Genomic DNA, 23,767 nt, shown 5'->3' with positions numbered 1-23,767 from the left:
AAAATTTAGAATATTATATACAAACTTCTTGCAAAACTATGCAAGTTCAAACTCTTTGCAAAGTTTGAGGTTATAAATTTCCTGGTAAACTTTTTATACGCTGGTTTTTCCTGTTGTTAATTTATCCTGCTGGTAAGACAAACAAGAAGTTCATAATTCAATTTTTAATGTTACCAGCAGGATAACTTTTCCAGACACTTTACCAGCGGGTCCATAATTTGGTCCTTAACGAAATAAGACATTTTTTATGTAAAAAATGTTAGTTCTTTTTAATTTTACTATCCAAAAAAGTTATGACATTTTTATCTTTGCTGACCACTAATTTTAAACAACCCTGTAGATATTTTAGCATAAAATGTCATAAAATCAATTAGTAACAATAACAATAGTACCTATAAGATAAAAATGTCGAAAAATAACGACCAGGCGTTTTAAAAATATTAACAAAAAACCATCTTCAATAGCAATAATTATAAAACACCACATAACATGAAAACGGTTCACTTTTCAAAATGCCTGTATATGAAGTTCATGAAGATGCGGCTGGTGAAATATTCCGATGTAATTTCGGGACACCCTGTATAAAAGAATAAGCTGAAATGTATCAACGGTATCCCGAATATGCGATCAATCTTCGACCGGGAGCGTGGCGTCTCCTGTAATCCAGCTACTTGGAGGTCGGGTTCGGCGGATGGTTTGAGGTCGGGAGTCCTGGTGGGGGGGCCGCCCGCGTCGACTGGGCGTCCGCACTAAACACGGCGTCAATATGGGCGTCCCGGGGGAACCCGCGGACGACCAGGTTGGCCAAGGAGGGGCGGACCGGGCCAGGGGGGAAACCCAGCAGCCAAAAGTCCCCGCGTCGTGTAGTAGTGGGATCGCGCCCGGGAGCGGACACCCCTCGTCAGCCCGACCGATATAGCTAGACCCGAATCTTTTTTTCATTTTTTTTCGCGGGATATTTCGGGGTAAAAGTGATTTTTAATGTGAGGGTTTTTATTTATTGTTGAAATTGTTTAGGATAATTGTTGTTAAAGTAATGCGAGCAAGGAGAAGCTAAGGCGCAAGGCAGCACGGTTGCGCGCTTTGGGTTCTCACGTCGTTTACTATCGTTCGAGGCCGATAGAGAGGTATCGTTAAATAGCGAGTGAGTGAACGTTATTTTTTATAAATTTGAATAAACGTGTTTTTATTTGTCCCTGAAATCAATTCAATATCAAGGTCTTGGCTCGCCATGATATAAGATGCATGAAATTCGACATTTAAATTCTTCTTTATAAAAATATTTTTTTTATTTCATGTGTTAGTTTATTTTTTCCATTTAAGGTTGTTATGTATTATCAGTTATATTAGAGTTGACTATATATGTGTTCAAAAATCCAGTTGCTTTTTATTGATATATTTTTTTGCATTTCCATAAGATACACACATTGATTTTGGTAAATACTTGTTGATTTTTAAAGAATAATTCGAGAAAATGGCCATAACTCAAAAACCAAGAAAGCTATGCTTTTGAAAATTTGCACACAGATTCTCCTATTAAAATTATTAGACACCTATTTTAGCGTTTTTTGAAAAACGTACAGAGAATTGAGAAAAAAAAATTTTCTCTAAAAAATGCTTTTTTTTTAAAGAATAATTTCAAGAAAATGTCCAGAACTCAAAAACCAAGAAAGCTATACTTATGAAAATTTGCACATAGATTTTTCTATTAAAATCATTGGACACCTATTTGAGCGTTTTTTAAAAAACAAACATAGAATTGAGAAAAAAAATATTAAAGAAAAAATATTTTTTTTTAAAAATAATTCAACAAAATGTCCATAATTCAAAAATCAAGTAACCTATACCTATGAAAAATTGCACACAGATTCTCTTATAAAAATAATTTGACACGTGTTTCAGCGTTTTTTAAAAAACAAACAGGGAATTAAGAAAAAAAATGTTTTAATGAAAAAAAAAATTTTTTTTTAAGAATAATTCAACAAAATGTCTATAATTCAAGAACCAACCAACCTATGCTTATTAAAAGTTGCACACAGGTTCTCCTATTAAAATTATTAAACACTAAATTTCTAACAAGTGAAACTCTATGATGCATAATAAAAATATAAATTAGTAAATAAAATAAAATATTTTATAATGATTAAAGATTTCTTAACAAATTTTTATTTGGGTTTTTTCCTATGATCTCCTATTCTAGGTTTATGATAACGGTTCTCTCTTGACATGATATTATGATATTAACGGTATTTACTTGTGAAAATATTGGCTTGAATCTCCCTTTTTTTATGGTGCGACACAAGTTTTTACCATCGTAACAGTTCACAAAAACAATAAACTGAGACCTTTTCCCTTTGGCAACCAAAAAATAAAGAAAAAACACAAAACAGAGTATACAAAACACCCCTCTTGCCCCTGAGCACCTGTTGACCTCAAACTAGAAAAAATACAAATTTCTGAATAATTACAAAAAAATTCTGCAGTTTTATTTTTTGAAAAAAAGAGTTTCCAAGCTTAAGATTGCTTGGAATATTCTTTAAAATTTTATTTCAGCCACTAGAACTCCATGAAACTACCATTGCTCAAAAAAAACGAGCCCAAAACTAACCATGATCAACGGATGACATGCCAAATTCAAAATATCCGATCATCAGGTGGCGTGGGGAAAAGTGTGCCACCATCCAATAAACGAAAGAAAACCCGTCTGTTGTTGGTAATCGCGTTGAGCCGGTGATCGAGAGAACGTCTTCTACTGAATCGGTCGGTTATGCCCTGATTTCACACGACTTTCGACCAGTTTTGACATGCGGCCCCGGCTCGTGTTCGTACGAATTAGTACCGATTTAACGAAAGTGTGACGTATCTCCTTCGATTAGTTGTTTTTTTTTTTTTTGCTACCGCACGGAACCATGTCGAGATTAGAATGTCTACTATTGACTTTTATTGTTGTTTTTGCAAATCGGGTCGTACGAGGAAGAAGTGATAATGTCACCGTACCGGTCGATACTCTGGTGAACTTGACCAACCATAATGAACTGTGGACTATGATGTTAAAAGAATGTGAAGAGCCTTCTCTGGTTTGTGTACAAAATAACGTTTTTAGGTGGGACTCCTCAGATTCCACTTAACCAGGATCTAACTTCTTACTTATTTTCAGGTACCTCAAAAAGACTTTAGACGAAACCAATGACCTACAGTTCACGAGTTTCCTAAAATTCACCAAAAACCACTTGAACTACAATAAAACCTCTCGCTCGTCCGATGGTGACCAAGAGGAATTTTGGCACCAAGACGAGTTCCCTATAGAATCAATGTCCAGATCACTACAGGATGAAACGAGGAAGTTTCTGATGACGCACGACGTGGAACTTTCGCTTCCCGAGACGTTTCTACCGAACAGTTTCCTCAGGATCGCCCCCAAAGGGTTTGAGAACAACGGGGCTCTGGTCAACTTGGAAGTGGTGTCTCAGGACCTGGAGGAATCTAGGGGGGTGGAGCAAGGAAGACTATTTAAGAAACTTGGTAAGCTATTTTTGTTTGGACTAGTTTTAGGTTGTTTGTGCCTAGTTTTAGGCTTCTATGATTGTTAACCAGAAGATCAACATATTTTGAAAAGAAAATTAAAGAGGGAGCAAACGAGGTAGTTTGCAGACATTTTTTCAGGTTTTAGAGGAGCTACAGTAAATCAAAGATTATTTTTCATATAATTATTAGATGAATTGACCAAGAGCCTGACTTGGTAAAATCAGTTAATGGTTTGAAACTTTGTCAAAATTTGTCACTCAATAAGAAAATGTTATTGGGCTTAGAAGAATCAATTTTGTGTTTCTGTCCCATCTCATGTCCCTGGTTAGAACTAGTTAAACTGATCAGCAACTTACTTAAAGGGAGAACCTTGAGTAACTGACTGATCAATTTAAGTGACTATAAGTAACCGAAAGGCCAATAACAACTTCCTAATTAATATCATTCCTAACAATTATCAGAAAATTATTTAAGGCACTTAAAGAGAGATTACAGACACGTGAAAAGTCCCTAGAAGCAATGGATCCGAGTAACCTGAGAACCTGGACTAATTTTTTAATTAATTTAAATGTCATTAACTAAAGGGAACCCAAAGCCTGAAATAATCTTCCGATGAGTCAATTTATACCTTAGTCCAGGTTTCTGGATCAGTTTTTGGTATTGAAGCTTTATTCCAGGCTCTTGGTATAGTCAAAGGGTTAATACAGTTTTGAGGGTACTTAAGTTAATTAAAGGTATATTAAAGGCACAAACTTAATCTAGGTTCTTAATTTAGTTAGGACTTAGGTTACTTGATGAAGGGCTGTTAGAGGCGCTCAAATGCCTGTAATAGGTAAACAGTTAGTAACTTAAGTACCTGTAATTAACTTGAGAATGTTGACTTGGTTTTTGATAAATTTAAATGCCTATAAATAACCGAAAGGCCAATAATAACTTTCTAATTAATTTAGAAATATGGCATAAGTTTTCTCTGACTTATCAGAAAATTATTTTAGGCATTTAGGTTACTTATAGGCACTTAAAGAGAGGTTACAGACACGTAGAAGTAATGGATCCGAGTAACCTGAGAACCTGGACTAAGTTTCTTATTAATTCAAATGAACAGTACTTAATCACTTAGGGGATACGTAGTACGGGCGCATAATTAAATTAAAGTTTTATTCCAGGCACTTGGTATAGTCAACGGGTTAATACAGTCTTGAGGGCACTTAAGTTAATTAAAGGTATATTAAAGGCATAAACTTTATCTAGGTTCTTAGATTAATAAGTACTTAGGTTACTTGATGAAGGGCTATTACAGATACTCAAATGCCTGTAATAGGCAAACAGTTAGTAACTTAAGTACCAGTAATTAACTCGAGAATGTTGAATTGGTTTTTGATCAATTTAAGTGCCTATAAATAACCGAAATGCCAATAATAATTTTCTTATTAATTTAGAAGTATGGCATAAGTTTTCACTGACTCATCAGAAAATTACTTTAGGTATTCGGGTTACTTATAGGCACTTAAAGAGAGGTTACAGGCACGCAGACGTAATGATGCGAGTAACCTGAGAACCTGGACTAAGTTTCTTATTAATTCAAATATCTTTAACTAAAGTGGACCAATCAATTAATACCATAGTCCAGGCTTTTGGATTAGTTTTTGGTACTTAAATCACTTAGAGGATACGTAGTACGAGCGCATAATTAAATTGAAGTTTTATTCCAGGCTCTTGGTATAGTCAATGGGTTAATACAGTCTTGAGGGCACTTAAGTTAATTAAAGGTATATTAAAGGCACAAACTTAATCTAGGTTCTTAGGTTAATTAGTACTTGGGTTACTTGATGAAGTGCTATTACAGGTACTCAAATGCCTGTAATAGGCAAACAGTTAGTAACTTAAGTACCTGGAATTAACTCGAGAATCTTGACTTGGTTTCTGATCAATTTGAGTGCCTATAAATAACCGAAAGGCTAATAATAACTTTTTAATTAATTTAGAAGTATGCCATAAGTTCTCACTGACTCATCAGAAAATTATTTTAGGCATTCGGGTTACTTATAAACACTTAAAGAGAGGTTACAGGCACGCAGACGCAATGATCCGAGTAACCTGAGAACCTGGACTAAGATTCTAATTAATTCAAATGCCTTTAAATAAAGTGGACCCAAAAGTCTGGAATAATCTTCCGATGAGTCAATTAATATGATAGTCCAGGATTTTGGATCAGTTTTGGGTACATAAATCACCTAGTACGGGCGCATAATTTAATTGAGGTTTCATTCCAGGCTCTTGGTATAGTCAACGGGTTAATACAGTCTTGAGGGCACTTAAGTTAATTAAAGGTATATTAAAGGCACAAACTTAATCTAGGTTCTTAGGTTAATTAGTACTTAGGTTACTTGATGAAGAGCTATTACAGATACTCAAATGCCTGTAATAGGCAAACAGTTAGTAACTTAAGTACCTGGAATTAACTCGAGAATGTTGACTGGGTTTTTGATCAATTTAAGTGCCTATAAATAACCGAAAGGCCAATAATAATTTTCTTATTAATTTAGAAGTATGGCATAAGTTTTCACTGACTCATCAGAAAATTACTTTAGGCATTCGAGTTACTTATAGGCACTTAAAGAGAGGTTACAGGCACGCAGACGTAATGATGCGAGTAACCTGAGAACCTGGACTAAGTTTCTTATTAATTCAAATATCTTTAACTAAAGTGGACCAATCAATTAATACCATAGTCCAGGCTTTTGGATTAGTTTTTGGTACTTAAATCACTTAGCGGATACGTAGTACGAGCGCATAATTAAATTGAAGTTTTATTCCAGGCACTTGGTATAATTAACGGGTTAATACAGTCTTGAGGGTACTTAAGTTAATTAAAGATATATTAAAGGCACAAACTTAATCTAGGTTCTTAGGTTAGTTATAACTTAGGTTACTTGATGAAGGGCTATTAGAGGCGCTCAAATGCCTGTAATAGGTAAAGACTTAAGTACCTGGAATTAACTGGAGAATCTCGACTTGGTTTTTGGTCAATTTAAGTGCCTTAAGTAGAGTCTAAGTTACCTTGAAATAATAATTTTCTTACCAAACTATCACCATTACATATGATAAACGTCACTTCATTGTGATCGTTAATGATTCTTGGGTCTAAAATAGAAAATTTCGATTTTTTCTTTAAATTATGTTTTTTGCTTTATTTAGATTTTCTTTCATTTCACTTCACAACCACACCTGCTTAAATCATCTAAAAATGGTAATTCTCGTACACAGTTATCATCATTTTATATAATAAGCCTCATTTCATTATGATCGCTAAGCATTCTTGGGTCTAAAATGGAAAATAATGTTTGTTTTTTAAATTATGTTTTTTTGCCTTTTTTAGCTTTTTCCTCGTCTCATTTCTTAACCACGCCCTAAATCAATTTAAAAGTATAATTTTCGTACGCAGTTATTATCATTTTACTTGATAAGCATCATTTTACTGCGATCGTTAATGATTCTTAGGTCTAAAATGGAAAATAATGATTTTTTGTGTAAATGATGTTTTTTGGCTTTTTTACTTTCTCCCTCATCTCATTTCCCAACCACGCCCTGAATCATCTGATAATGATAATTTTCGCATGCAGTTATCATCATTTTACATGATAAGCATCATTTTACTGAAATCGTTAATGATTCTTGGGTTTAAAAAGGAAAATAATGATTCTTTTTTAAATTATATTTTTTTTACTTTTTTTAGCTTTTTCCTCATATCACCTCTCAACCACACCATAAATCATCTGAAAATGATAACTTGCGTACACAGTTATCATCTTTTTATATGATCGTTCATGATTCTTCAAGTCAAGAATGGCCAATATTAATTTTTTTAATTATCTTTTTTTATCTCTCTTAGTCTTTCCGTCATCTCATTGATTGCCCAACCACGCCCTAAATCAACTAAAAATTATAATTTTCTTACGCAATCATCATCATTACAGATCATTTCATTATGCTCCTCAATAAACCTAACTCGACCATTCACTTTTCCGTTTTTTTTCCAGCCAAGTTCATCAATGAAAAAATTATATATGCCGTCCTAGCGATCTTGCTCGTAATCAAGCTCCTGGCAGTGAAATTCCTGTTTATCCTGCCCCTAATAGTGGGAGCAGCGACCGCCAAGAAACTCCTGCTGAAAATCCTGTTGTTCGTTTTCCCATTTTTGCATCACGTGTTCAAGTTCTGCGCCTACTACCCCATCCAAGCCAAGTTCCATCATCATAAGCATCTGATTTCACATATACATCAGGTAAGTTAATATTTGACTGGAATACTGATGATGATAAATTGATGTAATTTCAGATTGCCCCACATAAGCATCATGAACACCACGAAGAGTTTGAGGTGGGACCTCCTGGTTATGAACATCACGGTGAACATTACGCTGAATTCGACGATGACGTCAGCGTGTTACCCGACGATGGTGGTTTTGGACACGGGTAAGATGCAGATGCTCAACTGTTTTTTTTTTATCAACATGATAAATTGGCGTTTTTACGACAATGCCCTACTAGATAAACGACAAGACAATAAAAATTTCTAAAAATGACGTACGTGACGTTAAAAAGGCGGTTATTAATACTAACGAGCCGACGTTTTCCCAATACATAAATTACATTAACATAAAAGTTGAATTTGGTGGTCGTTACTGCTGTTTTTTTTACCGTTATGTTTGACTTAGACCATTATGGAGAAATGAATTTGTGACATATTTGTCCTCATTGAATAATAGCGTTAGTTTAAAGTGCATTCATTTAATTGTCTTAAATGTACCACTGGATTTTAAATTAAATTTTTTGATCACTTAAAGGCGTCTAAATTTGACTGGAAAATTACGTAAAATTTTATATAAATTCTTTATCTTTTTCTTACACGTTCTGCGGTACATCTTTTTTTATGCATAATTTTATGCATCTACTATGAGTCTATTGCATAAAATGCAGTAGACTCATTGATCATTTTCCTACAGATCTTAATAGAATTACCTTACTATGCATCTTATTTTTTACCTTAGTTTTTTCCAAAAAAATTATTTTTCAAAGTCAAAAATATTTTTTTTTTAAATGGTGAAAACTAGTCCCACTCTGATAGCCATAACTCAGCTGCATCGCTGACTTCGGCAATGCGGTTTACGGCTAGTTATAGTAAAAGGATAAGGGTACACGCCAGTATACTCTGCTTCATCCAACTAGTTGAGGAACAAAAAATATGGCTATCAGAAATTGACCTATTCTTGTAACTTTGAAACTTGGTCGTCAAAATTTTCAAAGTTGGAAGAAAAAAAAAGTCTCTCAAATTTTTTTAAAAATTTGTTTCTTATAGATTTTACCCCGTACATTACGAAAATGCTATTAGTTTTTTTCAAAAAATTTACCTTATATTTTTTTTTACCTCAAAGTCAAAAAATTTTTTTTTTTAAATGGTGAAAACTAGTCCCATTCTGATAGCCATAACTCAGCTGCATCGCTGACTTCGGCAATGCGGTTTGCGGCTAGTTATAGTGAAGGGCTAAGGGTACGCGCCAGTATACTCGGCTTCATCCAACTAGTTGAGAAACAAAAAATATGGCTATCAGAAGTTGACCTATTTTTGTAGCTTTGAAACTTGGTCGTCAAAATTTTCAAAGTTGGAAGAAAAAAAAAGTCTCTCAAATTTTTTTAAAAATTTGTTTCTTATAGATTTTACCCCGCACATTACGAAAATGCTATTAGTTTTTTTCAAAAAATTTACCTTATATTTTTTTTTTACCTCAAAGTCAAAAATTTTTTTTTTTAAATGGTGAAAACTAGTCCCATTCTGATAGCCATTACTCAGCTGCATCGCTGACTTCGGCAATGCGGTTTGCGGCTAGTTATAGTGAAGGGCTAAGGGTACGCGCCAGTATACTCGGCTTCATCCAACTAGTTGAGAAACAAAAAATATGGCTATCAGAAGTTGACCTATTTTTGTAGCTTTGAAACTTGGTCGTCAAAATTTTCAAAGTTGGAAGAAAAAAAAAGTCTCTCAAATTTTTTTAAAAATTTGTTTCTTATAGATTTTACCCCGCACATTACGAAAATGCTATTAGTTTTTTTCAAAAAATTTACCTTATATTTTTTTTTTACCTCAAAGTCAAAAATTTTTTTTTTTAAATGGTGAAAACTAGTCCCATTCTGATAGCCATTACTCAGCTGCATCGCTGACTTCGGCAATGCGGTTTGTGGCTAGTTATAGTAAAAGGCTAAGGGTACATGCCAGTATACTCGGTTTCATCCAACTAGTTGAGGAACAAAAAATATGGCTATCAAAAATTGACCTATTCTTGTAACTTTGAAACTTGGTCGTCAAAATTTTCAAAGTTGGAAGAAAAAAAAAGTCTCTCAAATTTTTTTAAAAATTTGTTTCTTATAGATTTTACCCCGTACATTACGAAAATGCTATTAGTTTTTTTCAAAAAATTTACCTTATATTTTTTTTTTACCTCAAAGTCAAAAATTTTTTTTTTTTAAATGGTGAAAACTAGTCCGATTCTGATAGCCATAACTCAGCTGCATCGCTGACTTCGGCAATGCGGTTTGTGGCTAGTTATAGTAAAAGGCTAAGGGTACATGCCAGTATACTCGGCTTCATCCAACTAGTTGAGAAACAAAAAATATGGCTATCAGAAGTTGACCTATTTTTGTAGCTTTGAAACTTGGTCGTCAAAATTTTCAAAGTTGGAAGAAAAAAAAAGTCTCTCAAATTTTTTTAAAAATTTGTTTCTTATAGATTTTACCCCGCACATTACGAAAATGCTATTAGTTTTTTTCAAAAAATTTACCTTATATTTTTTTTTTACCTCAAAGTCAAAAATTTTTTTTTTTAAATGGTGAAAACTAGTCCCATTCTGATAGCCATTACTCAGCTGCATCGCTGACTTCGGCAATGCGGTTTGTGGCTAGTTATAGTAAAAGGCTAAGGGTACATGCCAGTATACTCGGTTTCATCCAACTAGTTGAGGAACAAAAAATATGGCTATCAAAAATTGACCTATTCTTGTAACTTTGAAACTTGGTCGTCAAAATTTTCAAAGTTGGAAGAAAAAAAAAGTCTCTCAAATTTTTTTAAAAATTTGTTTCTTATAGATTTTACCCCGTACATTACGAAAATGCTATTAGTTTTTTTCAAAAAATTTACCTTATATTTTTTTTTTACCTCAAAGTCAAAAATTTTTTTTTTTTAAATGGTGAAAACTAGTCCGATTCTGATAGCCATAACTCAGCTGCATCGCTGACTTCGGCAATGCGGTTTGTGGCTAGTTATAGTAAAAGGCTAAGGGTACATGCCAGTATACTCGGCTTCATCCAACTAGTTGAGGAACAAAAAATATGGCTATCAGAAATTGACCTATTCTTGTAACTTTGAAACTTGGTCGTCAAAATTTTCAAAGTTGGAAGAAAAAAAAAGTCTCTCAAATTTTTTTAAAAATTTGTTTCTTATAGATTTTACACCGTACATTACGAAAATGCTATTAGTTTTTTTCAAAAAATTTACCTTATATTTTTTTTTTGACCTCAAAATCAAAAATTTTTTTTTTTAAATGGTGAAAACTAGTCCGATTCTGATAGCCATAACTCAGCTGCATCGCTGACTTCGGCAATGCGGTTTACGGCTAGTTATAGTAAAAGGATAAGGGTACACGCCAGTATACTCTGCTTCATCCAACTAGTTGAGGAACAAAAAATATGGCTATCAGAAATTGACCTATTCTTGTAACTTTGAAACTTGGTCGTCAAAATTTTGTTGGAAAAAAAAAGTTGGAAGAAAAAAAAAGTCTCCCAAATCTTTTTAAAAATTTGTTTTCTTATAGATTTCGCCTCGTACATTACGAAACTGCTATTCATTTTTTCCAAAAAAATTACCTTACATTTTTTTTTGACCTCAAAGTCCAAAATTTTTTTTTTTAAATAGTGAAAACTAGTCCCACTCTGATAGCCATAACTCAGCTGCATCGCTGACTTCGGCAATACGGTTTGCGGCTAGTTATAGTGAAAGGATCAGGGTACACGCCAGTATACTCGACTTCATTTAACTAGTTAAGAAACAAAAAACATGGCTATCAGACCTATTTTTGCAACTTTGAGATCAAAACCAAAAATATAAGATAATTTTTTTGGAAAAAATGAATAGCATATTCATAATGTACGGGTCAAAATCTATAAGAAAATAATTTTTTTTTGACCTAAATTTCACCTCATTTAATATGACACTATCAAATACCTTTACTCATAACTTTTTATTCTCCAATTATAGTTCGTATCAGTGGCTCTCGATAGCCAAACATATCGGACTTAGATTGGCAAAACTACTGTTTTATGGTGGCAAAAAGACCGTTCAATATCTCTTTGCAAAGTAAGCTTAAGTAGAAACTGTAATACATTACTTAAATTTATAAACAAATTTTTAGTCCATGGTTAGTAAATATTCTAAAAAATTTCCTCAAAAAGAGCGTGGGATTTGGCGTGTTTGTTGTACCACACATCGTAAGGATGGCCCTGGGAACGTAAGAACAATTAATAACAAATAAAGAATTGTTTATGATTAAATAACATTTTAGCCCGTGGATTCGTCATTTGGCTAAAGAAGCCGTTGAGAGATCAGTGCATTGGTTGCTCATATATTTCCCCAATTTATTAAGAAGTTCTGCTACTCAGTAAGAATTGTAGTGAAAAAGTAGCGAATGTAGTCATTAGATTAGATATACTACCTATATTTTTTATAACGACTAAATAAGCTATTAGTAATTTTAAAAAAATCTACAACGGTGTTCCTCTATATTAATTGAAGCTTCAATTAGATTAAATAACTAAAGTTAAATTCCCTATAACAAAAATTGAATATTACAGTTCTTACATGTGTGCTTTACTACATGGTCGGTTAAATGTGGTAATCGTTTTACGAAAGCATGTGGTGGAAGATGCACCAAGATTGTGAAAGCTACAATGTTTGTATTTAATAATCTACTTTTCTCGATACATCCTTATATCTAAGTGTATCAGCATTTAATTTAAATGTTTTTCTTTGGTGATTTTCTTGACTTTATTAGTTGATCGGTAATCTTATTTTTTGTATAAAGTTATTCAAAAGAAAATTACAGGAAAAGATAATTTTTCTTCCAGGAATTGGACGATTTTTTTAAATTTAGAATTTGGGTGACATTTTATTTGTCTTCCTGGAATTTGATGTAATTTTTGACCGTTTTCAGGAATTTGACGTAATTTTTTATTTCTTCCAGGAATTTGACGTTTTTTTTTAAATTTTTTTTTTTAATTTAGAAGACTGTTGTTTTTTTAGCATTTAACGTAATTTTTTACGCCTTCCAGATATTTGACAATTTCTTATTAATTCAAAGGTAAGGAGAAAATTTTGTATCTTTCTAGAATTTGGCATAATTTCTTACGCCTTGCAGAAATTCGATGTAATTCCTTATTTCTTTCAGAAATCTGACTTTGAATTCAGAAATTGGGAGACATTACTTTTGTGTGACTGAAATTTGATTTATTTTTTTCGTATTCCAGGAATTTGATGTAACTTTTAATTTTTTCCAGGAGTTGGACGATTTTTTTTAATTCAAAATTTAGGTGGCACTTTATTTTTCTTCCTGGAATTTTATGTAATTTTTTACCGTTTTCAGAAATTTGACGTAATTTTTTACGCCCTTCGGGAATTTGAGAATTTATTATTAATTTAAAATTAATGAGAAACTTTTTTATTTTCCTAGAATTTGGCGTAATTTTTTACGCCTTGCAGAAATTCGATCTAATTCCTTATTTCTTTCAGAAATCGGACTTTAAATTCAGAAATTGGGAGACATTCCTTTTGTGTGACTGGAATTTGACTTATTTTTTTATGTATTCCAGGAATTTGGCGTAATTTTTATTTTTTTGCAGGAATTGAACGATTTTTTTAATTCAGAATTTACGTGACATTTCATTTGTCTTCCAGGAATTTGATATTCGATTATTAATTTAAAATTAAGGAGAAACTTTTGTTATCTTCCTAGAATTTGGCGTCATTTTTTACGCCTTGCAGAAATTCGATGTTATTTCTTATTTCTTTCAAAAATCTGACTTTAAATTCAGAAATTGGGCGACAGTTCTTTTGTGTGCCTGGAATTTGACCTATTTTTTTACGTATTCTAGGAATTTGACGTAATTTTTTTTTTCCAGGAATTGGATGATTTTTTTTTTTTAATTTAGAATTTAGGTGACATTTTATTTGTTTTCCTGGAATTTGATGATTTTTTTTAATTTAGAAGACTTTTGTTTTTTTAGAATTTGACGTAATTTTTTACGCCTTGCAGAAATTTGCTGTATCTCCTTATTTTTTTTAGAATTTTGACTTTAAATTCAGAAATTGGGAGACATTTCTTTTGTGTGACTGGAATTTGACTTATTTTTTATGTATTCCAGGAATTTGGCCTCATTTTTATTTTTTTACAGGAATTGAACAATTTTTTTAATTTAGAATTAAGGTGACATTTTATTTATCTTCCAGGAATTTGACGATTAATTTAACTTAGAAGATTTTTGTTTTTCTAGAATTTGGCGTAATTTTTTACGCTTTGCAGAAATTCGATGTAATTTCTTATTTCTTTCAGAAATCTGATTTTAAATTCAAAAATTGGGAGACATTTCTTTTTTGTGACTAAAATTTGACTTATTTTTTTATGTATTTCAGGAATTTGACGTAATTTTTTTTTCTTCCAGGTATTTTACGTTTTTTTTTTAAATTTAGAATTTAGAAGACTTTTGTTTTTCTAGAATTTGGCGTAATTTTTACGCCTTCCAGGAATTTAATATTTTATTATTAATTTAAAACTAAGGAAAATTTTTTTTATCTTTCTAGAGTTTTTTATCTTTCTAAAGTTTTTACATCTTGCAGAAATTCGATGTAATTCCTTATTTATTTCAAAAATCTGACTTTAAATTCAGAAATTGAGAGACGTTTCTTTTGTGTGACTGGAATTTAACCAATTTTTTGACGTATTCCAGGAATTTGACGCAAGTTTTATTTTTTTCCAGAAATCGGACCATTTTTTTATTTTAGAAGATTTTTGTTTTTCTAGAATTTGACGTAATTTTTTTACGCCTTTCGAGAATTTTTCAATTTAATATTATCTAAAATTAAGGAAAAACATTTTTATCATCCTAGACTTTAGCGTAATTTCTTACGCCTTGCAGAAATTCGATGTCATTTCTTATTTCTTTTAGAAATCTGACGTTTTTCTTTAAATTCAGAAATTGGGAGATATTTCTTTTCTGTGACTGGAATTTGACTTATTTTTTTTAAATTCCAGGAATTGGCCGATTTTTTTAAATTTAGAATTTAGGTGACATTTTGACGTAATTTTCTGTTTCTTTCAGGAATTTGACAATTTTTTATTAATTTAAAATCAAGGAGAAATTTTTTTAACTTCCTAGAATTTGGCGCAATTTTTTACTCCTTGAACAAATTTCAAGTAATTTCTTAAAATTAGAAAATTGAGAGACTTTTCTTTTCTGTGACTTTAATTTGACCCTTTTTTTACGTATTCCAGGGATTCGACGTAATTTTCTATTTCTTCCAGACTTTCTTATATACCAAGAATGTTACGTAATTTCTTACTTTTGCCAGGAATTTAAAATTAAAAACTAGCGAAAATTATACTTTTTGTATAAAGTTAGTTCAACTACATCATATTTAAAAATGATTTAAGACCTAAGTGAAGAGTGAAATGCAATTGAAACTCAATAGAGGGACAGTTTATTTAATCTAAAAATTATTTTAAATGCTTGGAATATATACAACTTTATGTCGAATGCCTGGAATAAATTTTAAAATAATACCTGGAAAAAAAGCCTACGGTGAAATAAATAATGAGGACTTAAAAAATTATATGAAATGTTCGGAAAACATATAGAAAGTGACGTGAAGTGCCTAGAATAAAATAACAAAAGAATCTTGGACTTTCTGAAAGTTATAAATAATTAATTGATAATCATATAAACTGACGTCAAATACTTTAAATAAAGTGGCAAATGCCTGAAAGACTTGAAATACAAAAAAACGACCTGAAATTCTTGAGAAATTTTGATGAATCAACGTCGAATGCCTGAAATAAAATGAAAAATTAATGACTAAAAAATTACACAAAATAATATAATTATTATACTTAGTTTGTAAAATACACAATTTTTTTTCAAATTTCTGGAAGATTGACCTTAAGTGCCTGGAATAAATTGAAAAAAGAAACAATTTCTTGAATATGGAAAATTATTCTTAATTTTTGATAGACCGCAAAATTTATCTTAAAAGTCTACATAAAGTGGAAAATTACTTTAGATTCCTGGAAGATTATTGGAAATTGACGTCAATTGCCGGAAATAAATTTTAAAAAAATTAACTTGAAAAATTTAATTGAAAAGCCTGAAAATATAAATTGATGTTAAATGCCTGAAATAAATTATCAGATTCTTGAAAAATTAGCTTAATAAAATGACTGACTTACGTGAAAAATTATTTAAAATGCTTGAAAATCGGTGCTGAGTACCTGAAATAGACAATTATCCTAAATTTCTGACATACAAATTGACTCTGAATACCTGAATGTAATATCTGAAGAATATTGTAATGATAATGAATATGTGGAAAATTATCCTAACTTCTTGATGACTCAAAAAATTATATTAAAAGTGACTGAAAATTCCTACAGCTTCAACAGTATGACGTCAAATAATGCCTGAAATACATAAAATAACTTGATGTTCTTAAAAAATTTAAAAATTTACTCGAATTACATGAAAAATTATCTCAATTAAATGCCTAAGAAACGTAAAAAATTATTTAAAATTCCTGGAAATTGATGCTGAATATCTGGAAGTAAGTAACCGATGACTTCAAATGACCAATTTTCTTGGAATATAAAGTCTGAACATATGAATTCACGTTAAATGTCTGGAATAAAATAACAAAATACTTGAAAAATTAGCTTAAATCAATGCCTAAAAAACGTGAAAAATGATTTAGAATGCCTGGAATGTATCGTTGATAACTTGAAAGGAAATGACTCTAAATGTCTAAAAGATTGAAAAAATTATCTTGAACTCTTGGAGAAAAAAACAGAGCATGACATGGCATTTTTTTAATGTCTAGAATAAACGAAAAAATTACCTTAATTAAATGCGGCGTTAAATAAAATTCACTAGGTCTTATATTTTTGATATTTTCGACGTTGTGACCTATGTTAAGTCAACTTCCGGGTAATAAAAAGTCAAAATCTATTGGTTATAAATGTTATATATACAAACATGAAAAATGCCTATAAGAAACTATGGTCTTTTTAGTTTTTAAATAGAAGTGAAACTAATTTTAATAAGTTACCTTTTTGGAAAGCAAATATCTGTTTTTCTGGTCCTAACTTTATATCTAGTGTTTCATCTTTCTCATGTTCTATTACATGCTAAGCACGTCCCACTTCTGATATAACTAGAGTAAATAATTATCTCGTTAAATCTGTGACCAATTTCATGGGAGACAGACTGTACGTTATCTCCTAGTTGACAGATATTTTCGAAGAAAAGAAGGAGAAAACTAAGAAACTCTTATCAATGGTAGAACTTAAAGGGCTTCAGTTTCAGAGAGGATTCCATGACCATGGAGCATGATTTCTTTATCGGAAAGATAGAGAAAAATCTAGAAACTCATTTAAAGGTTCTTAAACTTTTAAGCTTTAACATAACACTCTATGAGGCATTTACTCTGGTTTCAACGCTCTCTAGTATTCGTATGTTGAATGAAAAGAAAGTGCACTTAATTAATTCCTGCCTTTTTATTAGAATAAGAGCTTACAGTTTGCACTTTACTCCCACGTAATTCCTTAACCCCCCTCTAGACAAGCACAATTTATTCACGCACTTTGGGTCCATAAATAGATAGCAAACTCTAGTTGTTCACCTACAGATAATTAAACCATAAATCAGGCATACAATAAAACACACAAAAGCACTTTTATTCCCATAAATTAATTAAATCGGCTTTCGTTTTCCACAGCCTCATATCGCACCGCAAAGATCCAATTCACGAAAACGAAATTTCATCGTTATACGGCGGCGTAGCGGCAAGTCGACGGAAACCACATCGACCTTTAACATCTAAGGAAATTGAAAGGACTCTCGCTAAGGCGGAAAAGGAGGCTATAGTAAGTTCAGTTCATTCAGGAAATTAGTTTTAGTATAGGTAGTGTTTGAGTGTATTTGTTTTATTATGACCGAGGGTGTTTTCTATTTAATAGTGAAAACTAAAGTAAAATCGGCTCAATGGTTAATGAGCAATAGAAGTTTTTGTAAAATGAGCCAAAGGGAATTAGTGTCTTTTTTGATGGTTCCAAAGAAATGATTTTAATGCAGCTAGTGTTTTAGTGTATGATTTTCATAATAGCTTAAGGTGTTTTCTACATAGTAGTGGAAGCTAGAGAAAAATCGGCCGAATTTAAGTTACTCCTTATAGATCAATAATGCTTGCCAATAATAGACAAATTATTTTGTTTCTTACAGGCACTCCTGGAAAATCTTGAGTTTTATTGCATTAAATTTAGTGATTTTTCTAAAAAAGGCTAATATGATCTTTAGACTAATCCACAAATCAATAATTTTTAAAGTCTAATTACGAGAATCCAAGATATGTATCTGTCAATAACAGATAAGATCTTTGGCTTCTTACAGGCACTCCTGGAATGATAATTTTAATATCTTGAGATCTAGCTCATTGATTTTGGTGATTTTTTTAAAAAAGAGTAAAACCGTCTTCAGACTAGTCAATAAATCAGAAAATCTTAAATTCTGACTACGAAACCCCCAGATATTTACTTGCCAATAAGAGACAAATTATTTTATTTCTTACAGGCACTCCTGGAATATTTTGAAATCTAGTGCATCAATTTTAGTAGTTTTTCTAAAAAATACTAATATGATCTTCAGACTAGTCTACAAATTAATAATTTTTAAAGTCTGATTACAAAAAACCCAATTTATTTTATTTATCAATAACAGACAAAATCTTTTGCTTTTTACAGGCACTCCTGGAGTAATAATTTTAATATCTTGGGATCTAGCGCATTGATTTTAGTGATTTTTTCAGAAAATATTAAAACCATCTTTAGACTAGTCAATAAATTAATAATTCTTAAATTCTGACCACGAGAACCCCAGATATTTACTTGCCAATAAGAGACAAATTATTTTATTTCTTACAGGCACTCCTGGAATATCTTGAGTTCTAGTGCATCAATTTTAGTAATTTTTCTAAAAAAGATTAATATGGTCTTAGACTAGTCTACAAATCAACAATTTTTAAAATCTGATTACAAAAACTCAAGATATTTATATGTCAATAACAGACAAAATCTTTTGCATTTTACAGGCATTCCTGGAATGATAATTTTAATATCTTGAGATTTAACATATTGATTTTAGTGATTTCTTCAAAAAAGACTAAAACCATCTTCAGACTAGTCAATAAATCAATAATTCCTAAATTCTGATCACGAGAACCCCAGATATTTACTTGCCAATAAGAGACAAATTATTTTGTTCCTTACAGGCACTCCTGGAATATCTTGAGTTCTGGTGCATCAATTTTAATCATTTTTCTAAAAAAGATTAATATAGTCTTAGACTAGTCTACAAATCAATAATTTTTAAAATCTGATTACGAAAACTCAAGATATTTATCTGCCAATAACAGACAAAATCTTTTTCTTCTTACAGGCACTCCTGGAATGATACTTTTAATATCTTAAGATCTAGCACATTGATTTAAGTGATTTTTTCAGAAAATATTAAAACCGCCTTTAGACTAGTCAATAAATCAATAATTCTTAAGTTCTGACCACGAGAACCCCAGATATTTACTTGCCAATAAGAGACAAATTATTTTGTTTTTTACAGGCACTCCTGCAATAAGAATTTTGATAATTTAACTTTTAGTGCGTCACTTAATCATTTCTTTAAAAACACTAAAACAATCTTAGCCTAGATGTGTTTCTCAGAAACCATTGGAAACACTAGAGTAAAATCGGCTTGATAGTTAACGAACAATGAATTTTTTTGTAAAATAAGTTAAAAAAAAATTGTGCCCCTTTTGGTGACACTTAAAAAATATCTTTACTACAGCTAGTGCTTCAGCGTATTTTTTTCGATATACTCTAAGGTATTTGCTACATAGCAATGAAAATTTAAGTAAAATCGGCTTTATTGTTAATAAGCAATGAATTTTTTTCTAAATTCAGTAAAAAAAAAATTTTCTTTATTAGTGTCGCTTAAAAAATAAAAAAAAAGTAGTGGAAGCTAGAGTAAAATTGGCCTAATGATTTATGAGCAATGAATTTTTTCGTAACAAGCCTGTACACTACAGGCCAAAATTTTGCAACTATTGCTCTTTTTTTGTTTAGGGGGTCTAAGGACTGACTGAATGACTTTAAAAGTCATTACTTACTTCAAAGTCCAATATCTTGGAAACTCATTCGAATATTTTTATGAAACAAAAAGCAAAATGTTCAGAAAATTATTCCACGTAAATGTTCTTAAACGTTCAAATTAGTCCAATGAAAATTCTTAGAAATATTGATTCTTTTAACCTTGAAAGCCTTTCCTCACTTCAAACTCGAATATCTCGACAACCTCTTGGACTATGCCCATGAAATAAGCAGCAAAACGTATTTGCGAATCATTTTTCCTTAAGATGTCAAAGAACAATGAGCTTGAAAGCCACTACTCACTTTAAAGTCCAATATCTCAAAAAAATTAGTGTTATTTTTAGTTACACTTAAAAAACTTGTAAGTTGAATTTACACCAATATCATAATTCAATCATAGATTAAAGCCAGACTAGAGAAGGAACGACTGCGAATCCGTGACGAAAACTTGAAGCTGCAAGAGGAGCTTAACCAAGCGCTAAAGCTCCAAGAGAAGCTGAAGCACCAAGCAAATTACCTTAAAAAAGTCCCACACACGAAGATTTCAGCTTCGATTCCTTATAATCGTCACGGAATTGGACCACCATTGAGGACCAATCCCTCTTCTTTTGACCCTGTACCTGGACCAGTGGGACAACAAGGTAAAAGCAAACTTTCAATTCTGGTCCAAAGTTGAGACCTTACTAGACAAATTTCTTCTAGGTCCCGGCTTAGACTTACCAGCAGGCTACATACCGCAGCACACAGTCCCTCAACGTCCCCCTCAGCAGTTCAACCCCCAGCCGGTTTCCCAAAACCATTTTGAAAATTCATATCAACAACCCAGTAATAAGGTGCATCAACAGAACGTTGAGGGGCCAGTTTACAGACCCGATTCAGAGCCAATCAGTTCCAATAAAGTGACTCAAACTGATTCTGCACAAAAACCAGTTGATCCTAGAGTTAGTGTTTTTGATAATAGTGGTGAAGTTAAAAATGTAGGTAATGGTCTGAAGTATAGTGCTCAGATTACAGGGCAAAGTGGTGAAAAGACAATAGTTGAACAACAGGTAGATGCTGTACAAGAAAAAGTATTGTTATTATTTTAATATTTTATTTGCAGGCAATCTATGAGGCAGCTTCTATAACCTACGATCCATTCTACAGCCCTATGTTAAAAAAAATCGACAACATCCTACAGTCCTTGGGCTTCGTAGAGGAACCATGTAAAGAAAGACTAATTTGTAGCATGTACAAGAGCCCAACTAAGTATAGTCCACATAGTAACTTGGTATCAGCTGAACTAAGCCGGTTAGTCTTTATATTTTTGTTAAATAAAAGTAGGTCCTCGATTACTAATTTTTATTCAATTTCAAATTATAAATTAGTAATTCCGAAGACGAACCGATACCAGTGAGTAGGTGACCGAGATTCTCACTACGAATACATTTCAATGCAAACATTTAGCAGGGTCAAGGCGAACCTTCCGTCTACATCGTAAATAAAATAATAATGAAACTTTCATTTGTCGTCGTTAAAAAAACTGGAATTTTTTGGTCAAATATTGCACTGATGGAAAAATTCACTTTGGGTTTTATTCTATAAAACTGCTTTCTCCGGATATAAATACATATAAAAAAAAACAGATTTATAGTATAAGTGGTTTGTAGGCCACATGTGCATAACTTAATAACACCAGTGGTTATAAGATAATTTTTTCAGTAAATATTTCCACCAGAAATATAATGGGATGCTTTAAGGTCTTTAGGGAGATAAAAATACTAAAATCCCTGTAGAACGTTACACATAAAATGGCGAACTAAGAAACGAGGCACATGTTCATAGGTGTCACTACATAAAGCAAATTAGGGTCTGTCACACCTTCACCAATATATGAGGAAAACATTTTATTCATTTAGTAATAGTCCATTTATTAAAAACGTTGAATATTCCTTCATAAAGTACAGATTCTTAAGAAACTCTCTTCTGGCATTCCTTAGAATTAAATTTCTTTTTTTCAGTGATTCTAGTGAACTTGCCAAACCTACTTCGACCAATTCAGCCGTAATAAGGTTCTACAAGTATGTGCAAGCAGCTAGAGATGGACAAGACCAAAGAGACTGCCTAAGACTATATCCGGCTTGTCAAATTAACACCGAGATATCCTAAATATAGGTTCAAATAGTAAATGTTGCCCATCAATCAGGAACTAGATAAGTTTATATAAATGTATGCCAAATTAGTGTTTATTTGTTATAGTGGTATGATAAACAGGTGCCAAAAACTATTACACTTAATTTATTTATTTATTTATTTATTTATTAATAGGTTAGTTTATTAGAAATGATTGTAAATAAAATCATTAAGGAACGAGTAAAATCTAGTTAAAAAGTAGTTGAATTATTAGACAAACATTTTGGTAGTGGTGTTGGGGTTTGTTAGGTCTTTCACGATTTGTTTAATAATTCACCGGTGCATTATTTATTAAGTTTTCTGCCAAAATTTACTATTAAATATATTTTTTTTAAATGTAGTTTGTTTGGTCCTGAAAGGTACTTTATATTAGAATAAACATTTTGATATAATTAGAAGATAACGAAATATCTTTTAAATTATTGACACACCTGAAAATACAAAAAATGATAACTTTACACATAAATTGGCGAATAAAATGGTTGAGTTAGTTGCGGCACATGACCATAGGTGGCACCGTCCAAATGAGGCTAAAAGGCTACTCATTCACCAGAGTATTAGGAAAAGCATAAATTTTAATTTTTTTTTCTTTATAGAGTAAAGAGTCTGAAAGCAGGAATGAAGTAGAATAAGACACATTATGTGGAGGGATATAAAGTTGATGATGTTAAAATTGTATTTTATATGCGCATTATTTTTAAATTTGTCAATAGTTTAAGGGCAATTCCATGCATTTTTTTTAGTAAGTTTGGATGTTCTTTCACAGGAAATAATTTGAAAATTTCATAGTTTTTGTATTATTTTTTCTCAATAGCAAAGCAAAGATTCCAAGAAGGAACAGAAGAAGATGAACAGAGAGATTCAAACCTTCAGCAGTAAATCGTAGTTGTCAGACATTATTGGCATCATTGGAATTGGGATCTGATTAACTAAGAAGAAGAACAAAAATTCTGCATCATCTGCAAAGATCCCATAAGAAAAAAATTGACCAAAAATGGATTCGACCGAGCATTCATTAAACTCCACTTAAATAACTTGTTAAAAAATCATTGGAGCCGTAGAAACTGGGATAATTTATTTAAAATATACTGTACTAACCCAGTTTTATGTTAAATATTGACTTTTTGATAACATTTGGGTGTGATTTAACTATGCACACTTTTGACAATCAAAAGAAATTGAAATTTTTATTCCACGTGTCCCTGTTAGAAACAAACTAAATTGACTCTTGTTAACAAGTAGATATATTAAGTTGTAGTAGTCCAAATGTGAAATTATTGACCTGTGGACTACTCTGAAGACGTTTTTTTTAAAGAGTTGACTTAAACCTATCCACTAAATTTCAAGAAATTGGAATTTTTATACTGGCAGTGCCTGTAAGAAATAAAATAATTTGTCTCTTATTGGGGTCTAGGTAGTCCAAAATAATAAATTATTGATTTATGGACCACTTTAGGGACTCTTTAAGTCTTTTCTAAAGAAATTACTTAAACATTTACTCAGAATGCAGAAATTAGAATTTTATTCCATAAGTGCCTTTAAGGAACCTGTCTCTCATTGGCA

At 31.6% G+C, this 23,767-nt stretch overlaps 1 protein-coding gene across 1 annotated transcript; it reads left to right on the top strand.

Annotated features, from left to right (window-relative positions):
• Positions 1–650: 650 nt before the first annotated feature.
• On the top strand, positions 651–22,544 carry LOC126742412 (uncharacterized). The gene is made up of 10 exons (XM_050449066.1): positions 651–1,144; positions 2,554–3,103; positions 3,158–3,522; positions 7,566–7,810; positions 7,864–8,000; positions 17,611–17,758; positions 20,433–20,673; positions 20,735–21,081; positions 21,135–21,322; positions 22,033–22,544. Exons 2-10 carry the CDS (start codon positions 2,910–2,912, stop codon positions 22,178–22,180), a joined length of 2,013 nt encoding a protein of 670 aa, XP_050305023.1. The 5' UTR covers positions 651–1,144; positions 2,554–2,909; the 3' UTR covers positions 22,181–22,544.
• The last annotated feature ends 1,223 nt before the right edge of the window (positions 22,545–23,767 follow it).

The sequence above is a fragment of the Anthonomus grandis genome, chromosome 11 (assembly GCF_022605725.1).
Source record: "Anthonomus grandis grandis chromosome 11, icAntGran1.3, whole genome shotgun sequence".
Lineage (NCBI taxonomy): Eukaryota > Metazoa > Arthropoda > Insecta > Coleoptera > Curculionidae > Anthonomus > Anthonomus grandis.
The sequence above is the reverse complement of the archived record's forward strand: the minus strand, read 5'-3'. Positions and strand labels throughout refer to the sequence as shown.